At 32.0% G+C, this 16,717-nt stretch overlaps 3 protein-coding genes across 4 annotated transcripts; 1 reads left to right on the top strand and 2 right to left on the bottom strand.

Moving 5' to 3' along the window:
- Nucleotides 1–1,019: 1,019 nt before the first annotated feature.
- Nucleotides 1,020–3,021, top strand: LOC105799718 (60S ribosomal protein L24). The gene is made up of 5 exons (XM_012630407.2): nt 1,020–1,154; nt 1,911–1,986; nt 2,070–2,171; nt 2,431–2,579; nt 2,688–3,021. The coding sequence occupies exons 1-5, from the start codon at nt 1,144–1,146 to the stop codon at nt 2,842–2,844; spliced, it is 495 nt and encodes a 164-aa protein (XP_012485861.1). The 5' UTR covers nt 1,020–1,143; the 3' UTR covers nt 2,845–3,021.
- Nucleotides 3,022–4,250: 1,229 nt separating this feature from the next.
- On the bottom strand, nt 4,251–5,436 carry LOC105797953 (uncharacterized). 2 transcript variants are annotated; one of them, XR_001134866.2, is made up of 2 exons: nt 4,849–5,436; nt 4,251–4,729 (listed from the first exon to the last, which is right to left on the bottom strand). XR_001134866.2 is itself a non-coding variant. In XM_012627817.2 (2 exons), exons 1-2 carry the CDS (start codon nt 5,259–5,261, stop codon nt 4,506–4,508), a joined length of 306 nt encoding a protein of 101 aa, XP_012483271.1. In that variant the 5' UTR covers nt 5,262–5,436; the 3' UTR covers nt 4,251–4,505. The 2 variants fall into 2 exon arrangements, 1 of the variants encoding a protein (XP_012483271.1); XM_012627817.2 differs by having other exon boundaries at nt 5,180–5,436.
- A 2,204-nt stretch (nt 5,437–7,640) lies between these two features.
- On the bottom strand, nt 7,641–12,227 carry LOC105799717 (F-box protein PP2-A15). Its single transcript, XM_012630406.2, has 3 exons — nt 11,759–12,227; nt 11,125–11,243; nt 7,641–8,427 (listed from the first exon to the last, which is right to left on the bottom strand). Exons 1-3 carry the CDS (start codon nt 12,068–12,070, stop codon nt 7,965–7,967), a joined length of 894 nt encoding a protein of 297 aa, XP_012485860.1. The 5' UTR covers nt 12,071–12,227; the 3' UTR covers nt 7,641–7,964.
- Nucleotides 12,228–16,717: the final 4,490 nt, after the last annotated feature.

Below are 16,717 nucleotides of genomic sequence, written 5' to 3'. Positions count from 1 at the left end.
TTAAGGTTTTGACCCAACTTTTTTCCACACACACCCGATTTGAGTTGCCTGGACATATTTTATTTTAAGTCAAATAAATAATGACTTATTAGATAAAAAAATTTAATATAATTATGAGTTCTGAGCAAAAAAGTAGGCAAAAATCTTTATTTCTACTTCAAACATGGGTGTTCATTTGCTCATGTCAACAACTCGGTGACGATGATTAAGTTAAAGGAGATAAAAAGAAAAAATATTTTTTTTAGGTTAGTTTTTTTTTAACAATATCTAAAACTCATAATTTTTCCTTTTAACTCTTAAATAGAAGCATAATGCATTTCAACGAAATCGAATCCACATCCTCCTATATTAATATTAAAATCCATGTCAATCGAGTTAAAATTCAATCAGTTAACTTTTTTAAATTTTTTTTATTTTGCTATCGTAAATTTTAGACAGATTATGGCTTAATTTATTATTACAAAATTGAGAGGGGAGAGCAAAAAAGAGTTAGAAACCTTGGTTTAGCTTTTAGTTGCTGTAAATTTGAAAACCCATCAAATAATGTGATTTTAATGAAAGGAAAAAGAAAAAGAAGATAGTAAGTAAGGGAGGATGGTTTCAGAAAGGTGAGGGTAAAAATTAGAAATGGAATAAATTGCTATTTAGTGATGAGGGAAGAGTTTAGGGATGCTATTTTTCACATAATAAGGTCATTTTCGAAACAGATGTAATAAGTCCTTACAGTCAACTAAACATTAATCCGGTGGTGGGCTCGTCGAATTAGATCATAACACATTCCTATTTTCCCAACCGAACATGATGTTGGCGATAACTTAGACCAAATTTACTACTAAAGTTGTAGCCTTGTTGATCATGTTTTTGAGGGGAAAAAAAGAATAGGGCAAACATGTTTATTTTTCATAATTTTATAATAAAAAGGTGAACAAGAAATAGGTTTGGGCTTGGTTATCTGTCATTTGGACCGATGGTTTGGTTATTTGTTAACAATGGCCACTTTAATGTATGCAGCGGCCCGCTCTGGGCCGGTAATTTTGTGAACTTAACACAATATAAGGGCCATTATATTCCCAACCCTTTGATATAAATTTGCAACGCCGCTAGGGTTTCAAGGGATTTCTTCCAGTGCAAAGAGCAGCAGCCATGGTTCTCAAGTACGTTCCTTATCTCTTCCTCTCTTTCCCTTAAAATTATCCTTTAATCACGAGTTATTGGTATGATCTTAGAAAATATACCCCCAAAAAGATCTGCTTACGACCAGATCTTCCTTTCATTTTGTTTTATTCCATATTCTAATATGGCGATTGATAGATTTTATTTAGTATTAAGCGAGGAATTGAACTTTCAGCTATTACTTTTTTTTGTTTTATTAGTTCTATTTACATGTTCATTTCCATGTTAGCGGGATTTTAGTTTATTGGTTATTTGTTATACGATATTCAATTAATTCATTGAAGCTAAGGTTTTTTAATTAATGAAGATAGTCGGAGTACATTGGTTTAGTTTTTCTGGAAAAATAAATATATCTTGGGAATGGAAAATCAGTTTAAATCTTCCCTCGTCCTATGGCCTTTAGACCTGTATTTGACACACATATCAGACTCTTATCTTGTAATGGGTATGTTATATGATCCTCCAAACATCTTCCAAATACATGAAATAGCTTTGAATTCACAGTTTCAGAAAGAACTCTGTACACACTCAAGTTCGAGTAACATTGATTTATATTTAGCTAGTTTTGTAATGAAGTGCTAGTCTTTTGGAAAATCATATAGTTTATGTGGTGTTCTGAGTCAATGGTTATGTTCATGCGTAGAGAGCTATATTCAGTTTAAAAGAAGCCGATTGGTATTATTTATTTAGTAGGTTTTGTAGACATTGCAATTGATTGTATTTTGTTGGCATGCTAGGACGGAGCTTTGCCGATTTAGTGGTGCCAAGATATACCCTGGGAAAGGCATCAGATTTGTTCGTGGTGATTCCCAGGTAAATTCTCATCTAGTTCTGATTTCAAGTGGTTGATACTGTGTTGTGGTACTGGCAATTGTGATCTTCATCAATTTGTTTAGGTCTTCCTCTTTTCCAATTCAAAATGCAAGAGGTACTTCCACAACCGCCTGAAGCCATCAAAACTTACATGGACGGCCATGTACAGGAAGCAACACAAGAAGGTGAGTGTCAGCATCATAAGCAGGTTTTCTTTCAGAAAACAAACTATTTTTGGGTTTCATTCGCCTTACCTGTGGCATTTTGGTTGTGAGCAGAATCATGTATTTTTTGGAAATTGACTTCTTTTACTAAATGTTGATGTTTTGGCATCTCTTTTTATCACTGCCATCTATCTTATAAAAGTTTTGCAAAGCCAGATTATTTAATCAATATATTGTTCTCATGCCCTTTCTCATATTAGTACTGGATGCATATATTTAGGACATTGCCCAAGAAGCTGTGAAGAAGAGGAGACGTACTGCAAAGAAGCCATACTCCAGATCCATTGTGGGTGCCACCTTAGAGGTTATCCAGAAGAAGAGGAGTGAGAAACCTGAAGTCCGTGATGCCGCCAGGGAAGCTGCTCTCCGGTGTGTGTTTGTTCATTATACGTTGCACCCATTCCTTGTCATTGCTGATTTCGACATGTAATACGGTTTATATTTACTGGGATTTTTACTGTTTAATCTATTGTTCAGAGAAATCAAGGAAAGGATCAAGAAGACTAAGGATGAAAAGAAGGCAAAGAAGGCAGAAGTAGCAGCGAAGCAACAGAAGACACAAGGCAAGGGTAACCTTCCAAAGGGTGGTGCACCCAAAGGTCCCAAGCTTGGTGGTGGTGGTGGAAAGCGATAAGTTTACCTGGTTATTATCTGTTTTTACATAGGTAGTATGTTGATTTTGAAGGCATTTGTATGGACTGAATGGCCATTCGGCCGTGTATCTTTTTTGCTTTTTATGCGTTGTCATAAACCTTGAACTATGTATTGAAGATGAGTGATCAATTTATTTTATGCTTGACTTTGTTTTTCAGCCTACGTACCCGGACTTAGACGGTGAAGAATGCCGTTCATACTGCATAGTTTTCTAGCCGATGCACACTAAAAGTATTCTTACGTCAGAGTTTATATATATTATATTAGAATATTTTATATTTTATCAAGCTCTGTTTTACTTAAAATTTGTATCTTAAATTTTTCTGACATATCAAGTATCTTATAATTTTTCTCAAATTATATTATTTTTAATGTCTATATTATAGAATTATATATTTAATTTTATTTGTTATGGGTTAATATACATAAAAATAAGAAGGTAGAAGGCAAGTTGAGTCGGGTTTGATAGAGCTTAAGTTTACTCAGATTTCAAATCATCTCGTGTTCTGGAATGGGTTCCAAACTTGAATAAGTCGAATAAGACTAACGCATTTGACACTTAATCAGTAAAACTAGAAGAGCTTCAACTTCGCATCGATAAGTGATAGTTATTTTCTTTATTTTGTTACCCCAGTATTTATTCCATTTTTGTTGTTTTTTTTTTTATTATATAATTTTGATTCTATGCTTGTAAATGAATTGGATTTAAAGTTATATTTGAATCATACCATAAAATAGACCTGTCCATGGGCCGGGTCGGGCCCGGAAAAAATTTGGCCCGACTCTTAGGCCCGGGCCCGGCCCGGTCTGAAATATGAGCCTGAAATTTTGCCCAGGCCCGGCTCGGGAAAAAATAATAAGCCCGAGTCTGGCCCGGCCCAGTTTTTAATAAACACAAAAAAATATATATTTTAAAAATAAAAAAATAAAAAAAATTTTAAAGTATTTTAAAATTAAAAAATATATATTTATTATATTCGGGCCGGGCTAGGGCCGGGCCAAAAAAGTTGAGCCTGAGCCCGGCCCATTTTTTAAACCGGCCTTGTATTTTTGCCCAAGCCCATATTTCGGGCCTATTATTTTACTCAAACCCTCTCATATTTTGAGCCGGCCGTCGGGCCGGGTCAGGCCGTCCGGCCCATGGACAGGTCTACAATAAAATAAGTTGAACTAATAACACATTCGGTTTAGTCGTGTTGTAAATGATGTGCTCTAGAGGTTTCATTTATGTAGTTAGTGGATGGTATTCATTGTTCAGTGGTAACAGAGTGCGTTCAAATTTTTACCGTATAAGCAAGTGAATTTGGGTGGACATCTGGGAGACGTTGCTCTCCGAATTGTCAAAATTTCCAAACATAGAGATCGTGTTAGAAAGCAGAAAACAAGTACGCCAAGAAAAATCAGCTTTAATCATCATGCAAAAGTAATTCAAGTTCATAATCCGATATGCTGCAGCTTGAACATTAATCCAGTTGCATTTGTATTAGTGAATTGATATAAATGTCAATTTTCCAACCAAATCATCCTCATAGCCGATGGTCTGAGAAAACTTGTAAAACTGAATGTTGTAAATTATAAGCTGGCCATGCTAAATTAACTCAGTCTAATCAAAATATAAACAAGTTGATTAAGTTTTGTCTATTAGGGATAAGAAGGTAGTTTTGCACCCCCAGTAAGGAGATTGAAAACGCAGTTGCATTCGGGGATTGGGACATGCGGGCTTGCTGCTACCGTTGTCTTGTTAGAGCTGGGAACTGAGGTGCTTTCCACGGTCTCTTCACCGGAGATTTTAGTGTCAACTGTGGAGACGACTTGCTCTCTTGTCGCCTGTTGCACTAGCAGACCTTTCCATTTCATGACTTGCACTGCACCAAGAGGTGTGAGAGTTTATATAAGTATTCAAATTGGGTGAACTGTGCATGGAAAGAGAGAGTCCGGGTTTTGAACATTATCCATCTATCAACCCCTGGGCTAAATAATTAACCTCATCTTGAAGCTTCTGTTTTTCCCTGGAAATAACATCATAGTCGTGTTTAAGGGTATCATATAAGCGCTCAAGCTGTCTAGCTTTCCATTCAGCACGCCTGTATTGGAACCAGATAACAATTTGCCTTGGTTGGAGTCCAAGTTCCCTGGAAAGCTTCATCTCTTCCTTCCTGGAAACTCTTCTCTAATAAACAGTTGTGGTCTTCTCTTGAGCGTTGTAGCTGCTTTTGCCCCTGCTGGCCTCCGCGGAAGAAGAAGACGGAACAGCATATAGCAAAGTAATTCAAACAAATAATATTTACACACTTAGCATCAGAATTCATATATACCTGGACATTGATCATAGCTATAGTCGTAATGGGAGTTAAGAGTAGGCTGTGGTCGAGAAGCAAAGGCGCCATTCCAATCCATTTTTGAATCGACTGTCTTCAAAATCAACCAGAATATACCAGAGCACCAAAGATAGCTCTATTATGAGTTTATGACCACACCATACGAAGAGAAAGCGAAAGTGTGGGAGCAGAAGAGAAGAGTTAGTAAAGAATGTCTTCACTTACATGTCTCTCTATACTTCGGTGCTGTGGGGTTAATTCCTACATATGAATCTACATAATACATGAACCGATAACTTATACCTTTATTTTATGGCATTTTCCAAGCAGAATATTTTTATTTATTAAGTAAATATAATATGTATCTATTTTTATAAATTATTATAATATAATATTCTAACTTAATAAATTAAAAATAGATAAAATAATCGGTTATCATATTCAACTTGAATAGTATATTAATCAAATTTAAAATAAATTAAAATACTTTTTAATAAAAATGATGTTGAATATTAAAATAAAAGAAATTGAGATTGATATATTTAAATAATGAGATAAGGTTTATACTTGAAGATAATATATTAGTTATAATAATAACATTTAGGGTTCTAAAACGAAAATAAAAATACCAAATGAAAAAGTTCCATAGTTTTTATATTAAAGAGAATAAATAAATTTTATAATAAAAATATTTTAATAAAATACATAATTAAATAATATTATATTTCTTACTTTCAAAATGAAATAATGTAAATTCATACTACCAAATGCATCCAACCATGCATTTCTTTTAAGCCTTTTGATAGTATACATCAATTTTAATTGAAGGGTGGTTTTAGAAATTATAAGTGAAAAGCATTTTTAAAAAATAATTTTATCAAAAAGTAGTATGAAGAATTAAAATATTCATTGTAGATATTATGTGTAGCATTATTTCTCAAACTAACTTTTAACCCATAACCATAAGCCATAGCCATTCCAAAAATCTAAAAATTCTAACTGTTCACTTTTCAAAACTCAGCTTAGGTGCCCCTCATTTGTAGTATTTATTCAAATTAAATTTTAGAAAAAAATTATTAATTTCTTGAAAATATGTAACAATTGTTACTATAAATTATTTTAATATTTTTATTATAATTTAAGTTGAATATTTAAGGGTTCGAAAAGCGTTGAAAAGCATTATGCTCGAGAAGAGATAGTTCTAGACATTATATAAAAAAGAGCAGATATGATAATAAATAATATTAATGTTAAAAAATTGAATATTTATTAATACCAAAATAGTACTAATAATAATGATGATAACAACATATAATTTGAATAGATCAAAATTAACTCATCTTTTTGTATTAAAATATCACAGTCTAAAATAGACATCAACTCTTTATAGCACTTTTTAACAACAATGTTAAACAATTGAAATATTTTACCATATTCTTAAAACTTTTTTCTATTCCACTTTTCAAAAACAATGCCTAAGGGTGAAATTTTTATTTGAATTGAAAATGGAGGTGTTAATGTGGAATTTGTTATATAAAATGAAAATTTCAGCTGAATAAAATGTTCACATTCACTAGCATGCCACTATTTTAACTTTATGAAAAACTGAATTAATTTACTTTTATAAATGTGTTGAATTGATATATAAGTATGACACTGTTTGCAACTTTGTGGATAATTCTCAACCCATGTAGGAATTATTTTGTGATAATACACAGACCCAACGCCTCTCTTTATCTCAGGTATTAAACGATAATTTATGGACACAAACCTGCTTCAAGCTGTCACAGATTCAATATTAAATCAAAACAACCTAATTGCACAACAAATGTAAATTTTTAATCAATGCTCTTTCTTTTTAACTGGAAAAGATTCAAAACAGAGGAAGGAACCTGGTCTATCCCAGCCTGGCATGACAGTTGTCCGTGGACCAGCCTTTGGTAAAAAGAGGACAGTAGAGCTAAGGTCAGGGTTTCATCTAGGAATGCAACTCACTTCACACTCATTACATCTGTAAATACCAAAACGGGACCACCTGCTATCCAGGTTATGGTATTTTGTTTTCTCCTGTCAAAACCTTCTAACACCACATGCAAGATTAAATTGGAAACAGAACCATCGTATTCCTACGTGCAAAAATGGTTCAACCAGATGCCAATTTGTCCAGGAAAAGCATTTATACCAACATCACTATTGCAGTAAAACTAGATAAAACCATAAACTCCAGATACGACCCAACACCTAAACAACCACAGACCAAGTTGCAGGGATGCCACAATTTTCATAATTTATACCAACACTCATTATGGTGATAACTACAGAAAATAATTTAACCAATATTGCAACAGTTAAAACACTCAAAGAGATAAGAACAGATCAAAAAAGGCCTCCAAGTACCACGAACCTTTCTAAAAGCATAAGTAAACAACAAAGACAATAAAAACTGGGTCGATTAAGATATAAGAAAGGAATTAGATTACCTCATTTGCATCACAACTAAATTACAAAAATTTTAACAGAAGCTTCTCGTGAAAAACAAGATCATAACCAACCATAATCTCTTAATTTTATGTGCAGAGGTGTAAAAGAGGAAACAAAACTGGATCAAATACATGGTAGTGAAACTTGCGTAATCATAGAGGACACATGCCTACTCTGAAAATCAATTAAGATGAAATCCTCTAAAACAACAAATGCCTTTAGAAGTATAACCTGTACGTGAAACCCCACATGGGAATTCCGGGGATCACTGATGTCAACAGTAACTCTGATATGCTTCTGGCTATTTCAACATCCCTTTTCTTTTACGCTCTTTTAGGTCAGTGGGGATGATAAATACAGAATCTACACAAAGTCCTCCTTTAGAATGTGTGCAATCTATCTGTTTCACAGAAAATCTGACTTCAGTAACTGGTTCAGAGTCGTTGACAATAAATTCCCCAACCTTGTAGTCTATCCAGCATCCGCGCTTGTGGTTTCCATTATCATAATCTTGTTCAGTATCATCTAAATAGTGCTCACATGATGCTAGCTGACCATCACAAGTAGACAACTCAAATGTTACAGGCTTTATGTCCCAACCATGGGTGTGCTCAAAACTAGACACTCTTCTTCCCAACCTTTTGGAAAATCTTCCAAGGTGAAGCCTGAATGAAAGAGTATAGATATCAGCTGGAAGAGGGAACTTTACTACCCCATCTACCTCAAACCACCATATTTGCTGCAAATAGGCCACAGTATGGAATCTGGAAGCAGAGCAAGATAGAGAACATAAAATTTGTTGACAAAGAAAGGCGGAGAGGAGAAAAAATGTGGAAACAACATGTTAACCACTGGCCATTGCAACATGAAAATAAATTATTCAATGGAATAAGAATCTGAAAAACGACTGCAGCCCGGAAAATTTTCCTGTCTTACACAGACTCTTAATAGAAAAATAAAAAAGTTCAACAAAAATTTCACAATTAAGCATTATAATATTTTCATAAGTGGAACAGAATCATTAGTAAATATTCTGCTCAACTAATGAAGCACCATGAAAAAAGACTAAACTCAGTACATATAGTATAGAGTAGTGGAAAGAAGTCACTAAGAATGGGAAACCATTTCTCTTGTCACACTGTAATGTGACCATAGGATGGAATAAAGATCAGGATTCGGGGAAATCTTAGAAAATCCTACCACTAATAAATGCATTTAGTACTCTGGAAAGTCGATCACCCTAAACACACTAGAACAAATATGCATGTAAAAATATGCACCCATTTGATACATAACTACATGCGTAAAAGCATCTTTACCAGTGCCAGAAGAGCATAAAAGAAACATGTAAACAGCAATCACTCAATACCGAATGCCATGAACATACTTGTGGGATAAAGATCAGTATTAAAAATCATTATCACTCTCCACCAGATTTACTACACCTCAATCATTCCAATCAATAAATGAACAATTTCTGGCTAAAGAAAAGAAAAACGTTCAAGCTAAGTAACCAATGAAATGATAAGATGAGAGTACTAGAACCTGGAAGCCTGCCTCAGCAATACAATTTTGTTTCTATCAAGCTCTCACTCATAAAAACTACAAGTTACACTCAGAGCAGTTCGGTAATTGTCTCAAGATGATGAGATCATATCATGCCTAAATAAAGGATATAAGGTTTTATAGAAATTTGAAGGGCTACCTCTCAATCATATGGCCTAGGCATTGAAAATATATAAACCAAAAAAATTTGCTCCATGTAAGGCATCGATGGATTAATCATCATTTGGAAGAAAGAAACTCGAAATCAGCCTGCCTTATCAAAATGGTAGATGTAGTTAGTAGAGTTGAAGGTCCATTTCAAAATAATATAGATTTTGGTGGTAGAACTTTTTGAATAAATCAAAAGATAAAGACTAATAAGTTGAAAATCATAGCTATTCTTTTTGTCAAAACATTTTAACCATGCCTTGCCACTGAAGCAAAAGGTATAATAAAATGTTTCGGGAAGAAACTGCTTCCTTCAATTAGTCAGTCAAATAGTTGACCACTAAATCCCAAAATTCTCACGTTTGAATGTTTTAACATCTGGTATCCCTTAATAACTTCCACCATAATCAAATGGGAATCAAACATAAAAAAGAAGATAGAAAAAGTCAGTATGGTTATGCAACAAAAATAAAATTCAAGTCTACACAGTGTTTTGGGACTATAATCCCATTTCCTGAGGGCTAAATCTTAGAATTAACAAAATTGAAATGCAATATCCTCTAGGGAAAATGAAGTTTTAAGCATATATAGCATGAGAGAATACTCTAGAACTGTATTATGAGAAAGAGCAAAGCATCCAATGTGGTTGCACGCTTGCCCGATTATAATCATCTATAAGGCAAGCACAAACTTCTGTGAAGAGATTAATTTTCAGAAGGCACTAAGCAAGAGAAGAAGACAATCATTTCTCACAGAGATAAGAAAACAGTTAGCACACTGTCTCATTGTATAGGCAACTGGTCAATGCTTATTAACTCTTATCCTGCATTAATGGGAAAATTAGTTCCAGCAGGTAAACACCCTTAGGAGCAGCATATAAAGGGAGATAGAAATCAAAAGCTTAACATATCAGCATTTGTACACTTCTTCATACATTCAACGAGTTTCACCATCAAAATAGCACTCCTAACCCAAAATACATAGATCTCAAAAAGATAAAGCTATCGACATGAACCAATCATAATGGAAAAACATAAATATATGTACAAGGTTCTCTAGGTACACAAGACTTCTCAATCTCTGACTACAAGAACTTCGACAAAAGTGAACTTACACTACACAGCATTATCTCAATTCATTAAAGCTCACAAATTTCTTATTGCAAGATCCAAGCATATAAACTGAATTACCTTTCATTGAAAACCTCTTCCAAAATCCAACCAATAAAACATCCCTCGAGATTAACAATTTGGCAATGAAGAAAAACATAATCTCTAAACAAGATTTAGTAAAAGATACCATTATCATCTAGAGATTAATGATGAATCAGCAACAAAGATGCAAACTTTCAGAGATTTTAGTCTTTCTACATAATACCATTTGTATAAAGAAAACATCAACAAAAAGCCAAAACCCTAGAAAGCTGCAGTTAAGCAGCACCCGAATGCATTTCCTCCCACCAAAGAATAAATGAGACATGCAATTGACAACGTAGTTCACAAAATGTCCCATTCCAACAAATATATAGCTTAACCATCTATGTGCTCCATGTAGACGCAAAATTGGCATAATTAATTCCATTTTGTGCTTCTTCAAGTAATCAATACAGAATTCTAACAAGCTGGTCGAAAACCATACTAGAAAGATTTCAAGATACAAGCATCTCAATCCCACATTAAGGCAATGTCAAAATCAATAAATTGTACCAGTAAATTTAGTATTGAAGCATTATAATATAAATGTCTAACCTAGATTCTTCTGTAGAAACCCAATTCCAATATCTCCGATCATCAATTCCAGTTATTGCCATCCCTTTGGCAGATATTGCCATGCATACCCTCCCGGTCACTCTGTCCAGCCATACTTCCTACATCATCAAATTTTCAACCGTCATTAGTCTTCGATTATTCATGTCTGGCCATTATTAAATTCAAAATGAAGCACTGAAGCAAAACAAAAGGAAAAAAATTCATACATAACCACCTCCAAGACCCTCCCTCACGCCAAATGCTCCCCAAAAACACCCCTTTTGCATGAACAAGAGTTGTTAAATTTGTTCTCTTCAAAAAAGAAATAATAACATTAACCCACCAGTAACAACTAACTACCCAAATCCCCATTCTTCCCAGAAAATTAAGATACAAAATATCTTAAACTCACTCAAAAAGCCAAAAACAAATTCTAAAAGAAAAAAAAAACAAAATATATTAACCAAAAAGTTATGAAAACAGCCACAAAGCCTCAAGTTCAATCCTTCCCAAGCATAAAACGAAAGTAAAAACGACCAAATGAACCCAAAACTCAAACACCCAGAAATAAATATTTTAAAAAAGTAATAATGAAATTAACCAGAAAAAGGAACAAACTCTAAAGACGACCCACCTTATTTCCATCATCAAAAGGTACCGGGCGAGAGAGAAGGGCAAAAATATCTTTTTTGGACAAATTCTGGTACCTTTCGGGTGGCACTAAATCCAGCAGATCTTGATAATTACTGGGTAATTTCATTTCCCAAACAGAATCCGAAGACGCAGCCCCTCTAAACGCTCGATTCAACCTCGCCAGGTTGCAAATCTCCGGAGGCGTCAAGTAAGTGAAAACGCAGGCCACACAGCTCTCCGGTATGTCCCCTAATCCCGGTCCCATCGCCGTCCCATTGCTTCCTTCCGTTAAGTTGGATAAAGACGCACCCATCGAATCTTTTTTTCTCTTCCCTCCCCTATTTTCTTTTTTTCCCTTTCGTTTCTATTTATAAAAATTCACTTGGAAATTTGAAGTTGATTTTGTTTTGTTTTTTTTTTTAATTAAGTTGGTGGGAAGACCGAAGACCGAAAGAATGAAGAAGAAAGAGGATGTCTTAAGAGTGGCAAATTTCTGGACGACTTTTATATTTGGATTCTAACACTGTTCAATTGTCGTTTTAATTACCCGACCCGGATTTTATTTTACGCTCTTTCTTTTTTCTCAAAATTTTATATTTGGGTATACAGTATAGGGAGACGATATACTTTGAAAATAATATTCATTGTATCATTTGACAGATGATTCAGGCAAACCCTTTTTCTCTTTTTGACTAAAATATTTTCTGTCTCTCTATCTTCAAACATTGAACAACAAAGCAAATCATGAAGCATATATGCAGTAAAATGGTTTGAAGCCATCCTACTTGTTCTTTTCCACTCACTTTGGTTCTTCTTCCAAAAGGAACACAAGCGGTTGAAATTTATATATATAAATATAAATTTCCCATCAACCAACGTGATTCATGCAATGCAAATCTTTTCTTACTTCATTTATCATTAAACAATTCACTCACGTTCCACATTTCTTTTATATATATATATATATATATATATATTCTTTGCTTTTATAATAAAATAATGCTTGAAAAACACTATTTACAAATAAATATTTTTTTAGATTTGGTTTTGATTTAAGTGGGTTCTACTCAAATTTATCGTGGCTTAAGTCTGGATATATTACTACTATCAATCAAATCGTAGTTATAGTCATCTAATACTTATATTTAAACACTTTATTGAGTTCATCTCACTCTTAACCGTCGCCAACTCAATTATAAAATTATTGAAATGTCTTACTCTTTTAAATTATAATTAACATTATTAACATAAAACATTTCCTTTCGCCCATCATAAAATCTATTCTTTTCTTTAAAATATAATTAACTAAAACTCAATAAAAACAAATTATTAAGTATAAACTGACTTAATCTTTCTTAACGATTTACCATAAATTTCATAAAGAAATACGAAATTGGTTTTAATACTCTTTACTTGCATCCTAATTAACTTTTATGTTTGATGTATCCATGATTAATGAAGAAGATTTGGGCATATCATTTATAAATTAACTCATTTGAATTTATTTTAAAAGGTATGCATGTATTAAATATTATTTTTTAGGGTTATTATTATTCAAGGGATTAGAGTTTTTTCTTTTTCTTTTTAAAGTTTAGAAGAAAAAGGATTGGAGTAGAATTTGTTTAAACATGAAATTCGTGTATTTATTCTATACATGTATATTAGAGGACAATGATTAGAGATCAAAATCCTGATGACACGAAAAAATCTTTTCAACTTCTTAATTTCAATAATTAAAGATCAAATCTGATAGACACAAAAAATATATACAAATATTCAAATTAAATACAATAATTTAATTTTCTTTTCTTTTCTTTCTCTCTATTGAAATGCATTTAAATAATATTTTATTAACAAAATTATGATAACAGCTTTGAAAGCGCTAAAATATGAAGTAATCTTATTTCAACCGTCCAAAATTGTAAGTATTACTTTAGATGCAGGGTGCTATTTGTTGTTAGCGTAACAACAACAACAATAATAAATTAAATATGATAATATTGTACTAATTTTACGAAAGCCCCAAGCTATATATCTCTTAAGCAACTCCCATAAGAAAAATAGACATCCAACTTCAAATCAAATTAATTGACAAAAGATAAAGAAAAAAGTAGAAGCCAACCAATGAAATAATTAGTCAAAATATGAAGTAAGGCGAAATGGACAAAATGGGGTCATTAAATGCAAATCACTTCACGCTCACTTCTCTCTATTTTGTTAATGTACGACGATTTTCTTAGGTCACACGTAAATAGACATCAACGGATCGTGATAAGTTGTAGGTTGGACTTTCTTTCTTTTCTTATTTCATTTTCTTTAAATACATTTTGTTTTGAAGAAAATTTATTTTGAATGATCTGTTTTCAACTGAGCCGTTTATTATTTATTCGAAATAATATTTTATAATGTAATTAAAATTAGTAATTTTGTGTTTTATAATTGTTAAATATATATAGGATTAATATAGTAAATATATCACCTTGATTTGAAATTTTATATGTATAATAAATATTATTATTGGTTTATTAAAATATTAATTATACAAAAATTTATGAATGTGTCAATGTTAAAGGATTACATATGAATATGGAAATCGAATATTTACCTTTACTAATAAAGAGATGCATAGGTGATTATAAATGACACACGCACACCAATTGATTACTCTTGTTGTTTTAAGCTTGTACAACAAAATCCCTCCAGACCGGTTGTTTGGACAATGGTTTAGTTAAAATATCAACTAACTGATCAGCAGTTAAAATGTACGACACCTATGGGTAAACTCGAATATTATTTAACTATAAATTTTTAATTTTATAGCATCATGTCTAAAATAGACCTTTTACGTTCACAAAAATACATTTTAACCTCACTTATCAAAAACAACAATAAACTAACTCTAGACCTACCGAAATCATATTGTCAATTTTATACTAAATGGAAACACACATCGGCTTTATGGGTAGAACATGACTTCACCATACAAGTGCTTGAATCACCATAGAATTAAAGGCTAGTGCGCATGCATTGACGAATCATGATAGATATTTAGATAAATTGATCTTTTAAAAAAGGGCTGTCCCTTATACTATCTCGTGTAAATGGAAATTCCCAAAGCTGCATTTTGGTAAAATTTTAAATCCACTGGAAATGCCACTCACTCTCACATCAACCTTTTGAAGGCTTCACTATGTAAATAAAAGTGGTTGAATGAGCAATAGATGGGTATTGTGAATAAATAGGGAGGGCATTGCTTCATTGTATCGATGTCGAAATTATTTTGTCTGGTACCACACTCAAAAACTGTTGGGTGAATGAAGTTCACACCATCTTTGTTTGTCCCTTTCACATTTCTTAATAATCAGTGGTAAAACAAATTCGGGGGTTTTGATTTCAGTGGTTGATGAGGACATTGGCCCCATGAGTAGCTGTAACCAGTTGAGCGTTTCTGCAAGTGTGACACTATCAGGCTGTCATGATTTTCTTTACCTACAAAACAAAACTCCCAACCCTATTTCAAGCACGTTTCTTTAAAAACTTTGTGGTTACCTATTCTTCGGCTTTCAAATTTTCAACTCCATTTTTTCAAATCAGGTTACCTTCACCAATAAAACCACACTTGCTAATGAATTCGGCTCGAGTCTTTTCTATGTTTCTAATATATTATATTGTGTTCTTTTATATATTATGTAAATTATAATACATATAAAAATTAAATTTATAATAATATATAATTTAATAATGTAAACATAAAGAAAATGTTAAGAAGCTTTGTATATAAAATTTTAATAAATAAAAATATAAAATTAATTTTTTTAAATATGAGCGGGTTTAAAATCAGTCTAGATTAGTCATTTACAAATTTGAATGAGCTCGAGAAAATTTTAGACTCATATTTTGAGTTAAATCGAGTTTAGACAAATATAAAATATAAAATATATTAATATTATACTTAACTCCACCTAATCATTGAACACTTTTTTTTATTTTTAACTAACATTCCACTATAATACATAAATTCTCAGTTATATATATATATGGCTTTGGTGTTTATATTTTCATTGTTTCAATGGATATTTTCGTTAAAATTCACCTGAACTAATAAAAATGACATGCAGTAAAAGAAAAGATTTCATAAAAATTATTAGAAAATTTAAAAAGAACCATAAAATGAGAAAAATAATAATTCCTAACAAATTATAAAAAATAATCATCAAAATCCAAAAATTTGAAAGAAATTTTCTAAACTTTCTAAAACTAACTTGATTTTTTAAATATCACATTTTCATATTATTAACTTTTAATTATAAAAATATAAAATTACTCAAAATGCACATCCATATAAATATGCATTTGGACAGTGGTTTGTTTGGATTCACTCTACACATAGATTTTACTAATTACATATTTTTATAATTTTAAAAATAATAATTTCAAAATAAATTTTCATTTTTATTTATATTTATATTTTAGAAAAATTGACAGGATGAACCTAGACATCATGTCCAGGTTTATTCTTAATAATTTTATATTTTTATAGATTTTTTGTTATGATTCTTTTTGCATTTTTAAAGGTCTTTTTTTACTCTTAAGCTCTTGCAACGTAACATCATTTGATTCACTGAAGAAAAGAAAAATGAATGAAAATGATAGATGAATGCAAATATATATATATACACCGCAGATTAAAGTCCAAAGAGATTAGAGTGACTAAAACATGATTGAAAATTTCTATGTACAGCTAAAATAGACATTAAGCCTAATGAATAACAATAAAGGCCATTGGGCAAGGTTTTGATTTTTTAATAATGTCTATTTCATTATTTATGTTTGACGTTGGTGGTGGTTCCTCTCAGTAATATTATTTTTAAGATTTAAACTTGTATTTCTTTTTAAGAGAGTAATATATATATATATATATATTATCATTGTACCCAATAATTATTAATTAAAATAAATA

Source organism: Gossypium raimondii, chromosome 9, assembly GCF_025698545.1.
Source record: "Gossypium raimondii isolate GPD5lz chromosome 9, ASM2569854v1, whole genome shotgun sequence".
NCBI classification, from domain to species: Eukaryota; Viridiplantae; Streptophyta; class Magnoliopsida; order Malvales; family Malvaceae; genus Gossypium; species Gossypium raimondii.
The sequence above is the reverse complement of the archived record's forward strand: the minus strand, read 5'-3'. Positions and strand labels throughout refer to the sequence as shown.